Here is a 10,260-nt window from a genome sequence, read left to right as displayed (position 1 = left end):
AACACGCCCACACAATAGAACTGAGTATTTCAATGGAAAAAAGAGGCTCAGGGAAATAAATGATAAAAAATATACACTGAGTATACCAAATATTAGAAACACCTGACTAATATTGAGTTGCCGTCGAAATAAGGTTGAAAAGAAGCCCATAGCCCTACCTACTGTAAAATATGGTGGTGAATCTTCGATGTTATGGGGCTATTTTGCTTCCACTGGTCCTGGGGCCTTTGTGGTCAACGCCATCATGAACTTTACACAGTAACGTTACCAGGACGTTTAAGCCAAAAAACTGGTTGCCTCTGCCAGGAGGCTGAAACTGGCCGCAACTGAATCTTCCAGCAAGACAATAACCCGAGGCATACATCAAAATCCACAAAAAAATAAATATTTGGAGCACAAAATCAAAATTTGTACAGTCTCTGGACTTCAACCCCATTGAAAATCTGTGACTTTAATTGAAGAGGACAGTCCATAAACGCAGATGAAGGATATCAAAGATCTGGAAAGATTCTGTATGGAGGAATGGTCTAAGATCCCTCCCAATGTGTTCTCCAATCTGATAAAACATTTTAGAGAAAGGCTCTGCAACGCTGCTGTGTTTTTCACGCTCAACAGTTTCCCATGTTTATCAAGAATGGTCCACCACCCAAAGAACATCCAGCCAGCTTAAACACAACTGTGGGAAGCATTGGAGTCAACATGGGCCAGCATCCCTGTGGAACGCTTTCGGCAGCTTGTATAGTCCATGCCCTGATGAATTGAGGCTGTTCTGAGGGTAAAAGGGGGATGAAACTCAATATGAGGAAGGTGTTCCTAATGTTTGGTATAGTCAGTGTATGCATAACAGGCCAACACTTAATAAAAAGGTTTCAAAAGGGTTCTTCAGCTGTCCCCATAGGAGAGCCCTTTTTGGTACCATGTAGAACCCTCTGTAGAAAGGCTTCTACATGATACCCAAAAGGGTTCTACCTGCAACCAAAAAGGGTTTTTCAATGGGGACAGCCCAAGAACCCTTTAAGGTTCTAGATAGCACCTTTTTTTTCTAAGAGTGTATGGGCAGGATGTGGTTAAGACATTTTGGGGGGTATAAACCTACCCTAAGGATAAGAAGTCACATGGTTTGCAATAAACAAAATGTGGGCAGGATGTGTTAAAGAAAAAAAAAAATTTAAAGGTAGAGTTGGCAATGCAAGATGTAAACAGCAACATCAGGACGATTTCTGTAACAGTTAAGAGCGTTGAAGGCCGAGGCTAAACTTCTCAGCTGTTTAGGTCTACAGCCTATAGCTCCCACGTGGTAGCAGCGTGTACCACCCTGCGCACAGTCCCGCGCAGATACTCCGTGGTCCTGCTTTACACTCATCTGAATATCTGCGATGCTGCTCGTGGCAACATCATATCGCTGAGTCTCAGTGTAAGTTATACAACATTTTAATATGCTTCTCGGTGTTACTCTGTTTAACGTTGAACGTTATCCCCTATCAGGATAGAGGATAGAGATTTTACCTTTGTGAACATCTGTGGGTGAATTGTTAATCTTTCTGCCGAATTAGAAGGCCCATCACAGTGTTTGCTTTGATGTGATATTATTGCACATCGGACCTGGGCGGAAAATAGTGGTATTTTGCAGTTTATTCAAATTTTTTTTTTTTACATAGTTGAGGTAGTTTCATGTGAAGGATAAACTAAAGGCAATGTTCCCTTTGATATTCAAATACAGAAAAAAATATAGATTTTAACATATTTTGAATACTTCTCAGAAAAACAAATACAAATACGTTTTTTTATATATGCAAATTGACACCCCTTTATATATAATAACACCTTGTAAAAAATAATTAATAATAGGTTAGTAAATAGTTTATTCATCATTTATTAATCATTACTCCCACATTTGTAGATGTTAGTAAGCTAGTTATTCACACATTTCTAAACAACTTTTAAAGCTGAGATCCGCGGTAGTGGTAAACAGAGCCATGGCTGCCCCACCACAGTCACTATTGTTTTGTTGTTGAGCTCAGGAATGTTTTTTAAAATGTATTTATCAGTACATAGTATTGTGCTCATCTATCGTGCGTACAATGACGCCCGCGGCGGGGGATGTTAATTGTTTTCAGTAACTTCTCTGTTGTTGTAATATTGCACTTTAAGCACTTTTTGATTGCAAATAGTTTTGAATGTCTATGATATCATATAGTGCTTGAAGAAATATTGCTCGTAACAGGCTCTGTCATCCGTGCTAAATCAAACATTGATGTGGTGATACACATTTAATCATACATGTTTATTCTGTGTATTTGTATGTAATAATGAACAACAAATCTTCAATAAATTGATTTGACGTTGCCATTTTACAAGTACATGTATTTAAGTATACTGTACATTCAGATGTTAGTCATATATTTAGTGAATATGGCCGAAATCTATCATTACCTAAAAAATGTTAACATTGACTGCATTTACACTCGTCCCCCTAGTAACTCTGCCCCACAATGTCAGATCCTCACAGGGTAGTGCTTATTATTCAGAAGTGTCCTTCTGAATAGTTAGAGGGGACTTACATTGTCTGAGAAATGTATTTTCATGTTGTCAAAATCTTTGACTATCCTATTTGGGTGCTTGTACATTTTACCCCTTAAATATGACATTAGGCCTACAGTTTTCACATCTCTGGCCTAAAAAGTCAAATTCCTATGAGGTAAAGTTCTCCTGGTTCAGTAGTGTCTCTTCCAGTTTCCTCAGAGGGCTGATGGGGAATATGCTTTGACTTAAAGCATTATGCAAAATGTAAAGTAAATATAAATATGTTTATTCCACAGTCTAATTATGTATGACATGTTTGAATGGAGATTGTGTTTTTACCCTTTTATTCTAGTTTCTGTGGCTTGAAGCATGACTACATCATAGGGAGAACATTTTTGTTTCTGCTTCCTTAGAGGGAAGTCAGTGACACCGTAGAGAGAAGAGAGAAGGAGACGGATGCCCATTGACCATGGCTTCCCATCCAGAGGGGGAAAAAAGTAAGTTCATCCTACAACTACTTGAAGTGAATAATAACAATAACGCAGGTTCCATAGATTTTTCATTGTAATGCTCATTAAATTATAATTTTTTTGTTGACAGTGAATCACTGCCCAGAGGCTTCCAAACTCAACCCAGGTAAATGTCAGCCGTCACTTGATTGATGTAATCTTCATCCCTGACAACTCTGAACCTGTACAGAAGTTTCTCAAGTCTTTTGTCAGGCTAATGCAATGCTGTATGGTGCAATGATGTATAAACATATGCTCCCGAGTGGCGCAGTGGTCTAAGGCACTGCATATCAGTGTTAGAGGCATCACTACAGTCCCTGATTCGATTCCAGGCTGTATCACAACCGTCCGGGATTGGGAGTCCCATAGGGAGGCGCACAATTGGCTCAGCGTCGTTAGGGTTTTGGCCAGGGTAGGCCGTCATTGTAAATAAGAATTTGTTCTTAACTGACTTGCCTAGTTAAATAAAGGTTACATTTTAAAAAAAGTATAAATTAAAAAACATTAGAACGATTCTAGCTAGCTAGGCAAATGCACCAAATGCTGCTACACAAGCAGAGCCTACAATGGATGGGAAATCAACCTAATCCACACATACGTACTTGCCAGTTAATAGTACACTCTTATTTAATATCAGTCAAATATTAAATGAATGGTGGCCAATATGTAATGAAAGAGAGATGTTATGAAGCTGTGTTTTTGTGCTGTAATGCATGAAGCAGGCTGCTATTTACGTGGACTACATATCCTTACCACATTTATTACACATCTATACTGCCCTACCAGGCAAAAAAAGGCAGTCACTAACTCATTTTCGACCAAATGAGCAATGTCATTTTTGCTACATTAAATACATGCTTAATCATGTGGACAAGTATCCCGCCTCTATTGTGTTTTGAAGAAAACGGGGGTCATGTTAGCAGTAACTGCATAAAGTAACTGTGAAACCAAGGTAAATAAAAACCATATTTATCAGTTCCACGCTATGGGCAGTTACTGCCTTTTTGCTTGGTAGGGCAGTATAAGCGTCACATGAGCGTGTTATATCAGGTCCCAGCCGCATTATTACAGGTTAATGAAATACATCCATAGCATATCTATAGCGCATTCATGTCATGCTATGCAAGCGCTTATTTAGATATCTTAACACTGTAAATGCATTATTGCAATGACAGGGTAGTGTCATCAATGACATCGTAGTGTCATCAATGACATCGTAGTGTCATCATTATGGCTGTTCTCAAAAGTGTGCTTCTGCCATACCAGTGTTAGTGAATATGCCAAAAGGCCAAACCACATATTGAAAATTGTGCTGATATATATCCTGTACCAACCCCATTTCCCCCACCTGCTGGTATAGGCCCGTGACTTACCTTCTGCTTCTGAAATACACACTTTTGAGAACAGCCATAATGACGACACCGCTGTCATTGTAATGATGCATCGATTAAGATACCTAAATAAGCGCTTGGGACCTGTTATAACACATTCATGAGACGCTTATAGATGTGTATTAAATGCATAATGGATATGTAGTTAAAGTAAATCCCTACTGAATATACAGTACTTGGCAAAAACAAATGTAGACATTAATATCTATATCTTCTGTATCTTCTATATCTTCCAAAAATGTTTTAAACAATGGAGGAGGAGTACAAATATGGTGGAGCAGGGCTTCAAAACAGCACCCTCTGTCAGTGATCTAGTGTTTATATACATCAATGACAACTTCACTGAGTTTCACTGTTCTTATTTTAGGTCCTCTGAAGACATTACTCCACAAACTTGGTCTGGAAAAACAATATCCTAATAAACTGACTCTTAGATCTTTGCTTGAGATCAACAAGGACAGTATATCTGATGACGCTGTTGACTCACTCAAAGCAGTACCATGGTACTTTCTGAAGAAGCTATTGATTGTCAATGCAAAATGTAGGAGTTGCACATGTTTACCTGAGAATGAAAGTAGCATTGAGCTTGATAGTGATCAGAATACAGAGGATAATGAGGTAAATCTTCTAGATCTCATCACTGCACTCTTCCTCTGTGCTGACAGTTTCCTGCAGCAGGAAATGGCCCTCAAGATGTCCATGTGTCAGTTTGCTGTGCCACTCCTGCTACCCCAGGGCACTGGCAGTCAGAGCACCCTCATGTTGTGGGCCTTGAGGGGTATCCTTAAAGAGTGGCGTCCACATGCTCTATCAGAGTCAAAAGGGTTTGAGGAAGGTAATATTGTGCTTTTGCAAATGCCTTTAATCTCCTTTGTCAGGCTTCAAGCCTGTAGCATGTCAAAATCGCGGCTTTTGAATCATGTCCTCAGCAATGACCAACAGAATCACAACATCTTCGCTCACAAAGACATGGATGGAGGGGCAGCTCCAAGGACAATCTCAGGTGGCTTGGTAGAGGCTTGCTGGTATCTTCCATGTGGAAACAGAAATGGGGATAACTTTCCGGAACCACTAACCGTTGCTAATTTAAGAGGAGATATTTGTGCTTCACAAGCACAATTTATTTTTTTAACCCAAGTGTCAACAGCCATCTTCGTCTTCCTAGACAGTGTTGATGAAGATGAACGGAAGTTGTTGCTCTCTCTTGGGGACAGGGGATCCAAGCTGTTCCTCGTGGTCAATTCCAAAGGAGAGGTGAGCCGTAATGTCAGGACATCAGTAAAGGAGATAATGGATGCATTCAAACTAAAGTCAAACAGATTACTGATGCAGAGACCAAATGTCAACCGTGCAAGATTCTCACGTCAGATCACCAAAGCCATGAAAGATATTTTGAAGGAATCTACTTCAAAAATAAGCATAGAAAGTATGTCAAACGAAGCTATCGAGCTGGGGCCATTTGTTGATGAATGTAAGACTGAGGCCTCAAAATCAGCAGCTGAGGAGATTCTGAAAGGCATTGGAGAACAGAGCATAGTGGATTACAAGAGGAGCCAACTGCCATTGCAAGGTGAACACTGGAAACAATTAGCTAAGATAGAGAAAGAGGAGTGCAGGTTGAAAGACTCAGGGGAAAACAGACTGGAAGAGTACAGAGCCAAACTGCAGGAGGATAAACTGAAGATTAGAAGAGAGCAGAACAAGTACAAGACTACCACAGCTATGGCAAGCTTTCTAGGATTCCTGGCGACAACAGATAAAGAGGAAAAGTCCCTATTTCTGAAATGGTTACAGCTCAAGCTGGATATGCGATCACGGAAAGACTTGTCATCTCTGCGCAACAGATTCAAAGAACAGTCTTTGGTGAAGCAAGATAATAAATGTTTGGAAGAGCTAGATCAATGTATTTTGGACTCGTCTCTGGGAATCGAACATTTCATGAGAGAGATGGGACAAATCTATGAGGCATCCAGGCTTGGAAATCCTCAAGCATCAGCAGAACATTGCCCTCTACCTGCCCTGGCAGCTGAGCTGCTGTTGGATGGGCATCCATTTGAGCTTTTAGATGGAGATGCCTCCAACATCCCAGAGAAGTGGGTGACTGATGTCCTGATGGAGCTTCACAGAAAGGTAGGAGAGAAAAGTAAGCTGCTTGTAGTAACTGTATTGGGGGTACAGAGTACAGGGAAATCAACACTGCTCAACACCATGTTTGGTGTGCAATTCCCCGTCAGCAGTGGCAGATGCACAAGGGGAGCATTCATGCTTTTCCTCAGGGTTGGAGAGGACATGAGGAAAGACCTGCGTTGTGACTTCATCCTTCTAATCGACACAGAGGGCCTCAAGTCACCATCTCTAGCACAGCTGGATGAAAGCTGTGAACACGACAATGAGTTGGCAACTCTGGTGATCGGTCTTAGTGATATCACAATCATCAACATTGCCATGGAGAACTCAACAGAGATGAATGACGTTCTGCAGATAGCTGTTCATGCCTTCTTAAGGATGAAAGAAGTTGGGAAAACGCCAGTTTGTCATTTTGTGCACCAAAATGTGGCAGGAGTGTCTGCACACAACAAGAATGTGACGGACAGAAAATATATTCTGGACCGACTCAATGAGATGACACAGATTGCAGCTGAGATGGAGAAGCGGCCCTCTGTAAATAGATTCACTGATGTATTGGATTATGATGCAGACAAAAACAACTGGTATATTCCTGGGCTGTGGCACGGCACACCACCAATGGCACCTGTCAATACAGGTTACAGTGAAGCTGTTTCGGACCTCAAGAAGAACCTTATAGAAGTTCTTAAAACATGCAGATATGAGGAACCTTCACAGATCCCAGAATTCATTGAATGGATGAAGAGTTTGTGGAAAGCTGTGAAATATGAGAACTTCATTTTCAGCTTCAGAAATACTCTAGTTGCTCAAGCGTATGACAACCTCTGGAAAGAAATGACTGAATGGGAGTGGGAAAGCCGAAAGAAAATATATACATGGCAGACAAAGGCAGACCTACAAATATCAAACCTTGAGGTAAACAGCTTTGAAAACCAGGCAGAAATCCAAGACTTGCAGAAATTGGCAGAATCTTTCAAATCTGAGGCATTAAAAATGGTGGCAACTCTGGAGGAAGAGATGACCGAGAAACTGGATGCATACTACAAAAGGAAAGACAGAAATGTATCCCTGATTGAAAAGAACAAAATAGATTTCTTTCATCATATCCGGGATGTTCACAGAGATATCTTAAACACAGAGAATAATAAACTTGACATGGCCTTAAAGCTTAAGATCAGCACAATCGAGGCCGATGATATTCATAGAAAACAGAAAGTCAGGCTTGAACAGAAGGTATTGCAGCTCCTTCAAAACTCCAATGACAGCAAAACCCCACTCTCAGATGAGCAGCTGGAAGATGAGTTTGGGAAGATGTGGAGCCAAGAAGTAGTGAAGATTTCAGGGTTGGAAGAGCAGGACATTCCTTCTTATGTTTTCAAGCAGTTGAGAGGAGATTTCTCTAATCGCAATGTGAATGAGGAGTTTCAAAATGTAGAGACTCTGACAGACTACGGCATGGAGCTTTTCAAGGCCAGAGACAGACACATTTGTACTATGACAAAATTCAAACTGAAAATAATGATGTTTGGAAAAAAAAAAAAAGCGAAAGAAAGTTTGCAGAGATTTTCAGAGAGCGTTATTGACACCTGCAGAAGGTTAATCCTAGATTCCACTAAATCCCAAACAGATTACCATGACTCTCTTACAAAAGAAGTTCTTGAGAAGATAAACGAATCTCTGAAAGAAAACTACAAGGACCTAAAAACAAATACAAAGTTTGAGGTTGACCTGAAACTGCACATATGTGGTATTGCCTCAAGGGAATTCCTTCAAATGCACAGGAATTTCCTTCTTCGTAAAGATCCTCAAAAGCGTCTGGAGGAGTCCAGGAATCAGTACTTGTCTGCTTTCATAGACTTATACAGAGAGAGAGACCATTGCCGACGCAAAGCACAGGATTTTGTTCAGCACGGTCTCCGACCAGCGATCTTACAATACATCAATAGGTTCCTTGGGACTGACATTGTAGATGAAATGGTGAAAAGCAGCCACGCAGCAGAGTACAGCTCGCGGTCATCCTTCCAGTACTCTATCCTCAAGGAGCTGCTGGAAAAAGATGACTTCCAGGCCTTTGTCAAATACTTTCACAGGTACGAGATCTATGTTAAAGATTTGATATGCCAGCACATTAAAGAATGCTTTTCAGCTGAGATGTCTTTTGTCATGTTGAAAAACAAGAGGCTGAAGGAGATCTATCAAAAGATAAAGGAGGCCATTGAAAAAGCTAGCCAACCTCTGCCCAATGACACTAAAAGTGTCACAGAGTTTATGAAAAACCTGTGCAAACATCTTGACAAAGACATCTCCATATCCATGGATGCTGTTGAGGTGGTCCTCTTTCAGATAAGTACTACCTGCGATCCTTTCACCACGAGTCTCCACGAGTCACTAAGTGACTTGAAGCAGCAAATGCAAGATGAATTCTCGAAATCCATTGACATCATTGAATCCCTTTACACCCTTCCCATCAAACCTCAGGACGAGCTCTTCATGCGTGTGTCGGGTTGTGCGAAGCAGTGCCCCTTCTGCAAAATGCCGTGTGATGCTGGAGGTAAAGAACACAGACAGCATCACGCCAATGCACATCGACCACAAGCACTGGGCAACTACAGAAGTGATCAGACTCAAGAACTTGTTGAAACACTTTGCACAACTGATGTAAACAGTGAAAAATCATTCATAAATGGAAACACAAACTTGGAGCCTCACCCTTACAAAGACTATCGTACCTATTACCCAGAATGGAACATCCAACCAGACTCAACTGATGAGGCTTCTGACTACTGGAAATATGTCCTGGCGACATACAACGACAGGCTGGCTGTGAAGCTCAATGCCAAGCCAGCTGTGATTCCAGAGGCATGGAAGAGCATCACAAAAGCGCAAGCGTTGGAAGGTTTGAAGGTAGCTTTTAGTATAAAAGTCTAGGTAGTAGCATAATTTGCCACCTGAGTGCAATATGGGCGACGACTTAAATTAGCAAAATCAATGTTCAGAATGTTATGCTGTGTAAATTAAAATCATGTTGTAAGATTTATTCCCTGAACGCTCAGTAGATGTATAATCCGTGTTCCAGGTACATACGGTATCGCCCATGTTTAGACAGATTAGCCTCCCGCTAGAATGACTGTCCCATGTACCTGCCTTATACTCAATGACAGGAAGCTAAATTACTGTAAAAGAATCCCTTTTTTTTAGCTTTGTAACATGCATATCTGTCTCACTGTCCTAGGTAATATCACTGTTCTAGGCAACATTACTGTAAAATAACCTTCCAGATTAAAAATGATTACGCTCTGTACTAGTCTTATCTGTCTCACTGTCCTACGCAACATTACTGTAAAATAACCCTCCAGATTAAAAATGATTACGCTCTGTACTAGTCTTATCTGTCTCACTGTCCTACGCAACATTACTGTAAAATAACCTTCCAGATTAAAAATGATTACACTCTGTACTAGTCTTATCTGTCTCACTGTCCTCTGCCTTATCTTCTCTAAATATTCTCTGTACTAGTCTTATCTGTCTCACTGTCCTACGCAACATTACTGTAAATTAACCCTCCAGATTAAAAATGATTACGCTCTGTAATAGTCTAATCTGTCTCACTGTTCTAGGCAACATTACTGTAACATAATTTGAATCATGTTTAACTTACTTTGAATAGGTTAGAGATAATTTTTGGGGGCAAGATGAGAGATTCTTTTGTA

General features: G+C 40.6%; 1 protein-coding gene across 3 annotated transcripts; it reads left to right on the top strand.

Annotated features, from left to right (window-relative positions):
• Nucleotides 1-1,127: 1,127 nt before the first annotated feature.
• LOC106570812 (up-regulator of cell proliferation) lies at nucleotides 1,128-10,005 on the top strand. 3 transcript variants are annotated; one of them, XM_014143356.2, is made up of 4 exons: nucleotides 1,128-1,414; nucleotides 2,876-3,020; nucleotides 3,124-3,159; nucleotides 4,791-10,005. In XM_014143356.2, the coding sequence occupies exons 2-4, from the start codon at nucleotides 2,993-2,995 to the stop codon at nucleotides 9,476-9,478; spliced, it is 4,752 nt and encodes a 1,583-aa protein (XP_013998831.1). In that variant the 5' UTR covers nucleotides 1,128-1,414; nucleotides 2,876-2,992; the 3' UTR covers nucleotides 9,479-10,005. The 3 variants fall into 3 exon arrangements, with proteins under 3 accessions (XP_013998831.1, XP_013998832.1, XP_045551274.1); XM_014143357.2 differs by having other exon boundaries at nucleotides 1,139-1,414; nucleotides 2,937-3,020; XM_045695318.1 differs by lacking the exon at nucleotides 1,128-1,414 and having other exon boundaries at nucleotides 2,876-3,024.
• Nucleotides 10,006-10,260: the final 255 nt, after the last annotated feature.

This window comes from Salmo salar, chromosome ssa15, assembly GCF_905237065.1.
Source record: "Salmo salar chromosome ssa15, Ssal_v3.1, whole genome shotgun sequence".
NCBI lineage: Eukaryota > Metazoa > Chordata > Actinopteri > Salmoniformes > Salmonidae > Salmo > Salmo salar.
This window is presented reverse-complemented; position numbering and strand designations above follow the sequence as displayed.

Coding starts and splice junctions, on each gene's coding strand:
- LOC106570812 (XM_014143356.2), top strand. CDS start 2,993: ATGGCTTCCCATCCAGAGGGGGAAAAAA. Junction 3,021..3,123: donor CCATCCAGAGGGGGAAAAAA/GTAAGTTCATCC, acceptor TTTTGTTGACAG/TGAATCACTGCCCAGAGGCT. Junction 3,160..4,790: donor GGCTTCCAAACTCAACCCAG/GTAAATGTCAGC, acceptor TTCTTATTTTAG/GTCCTCTGAAGACATTACTC.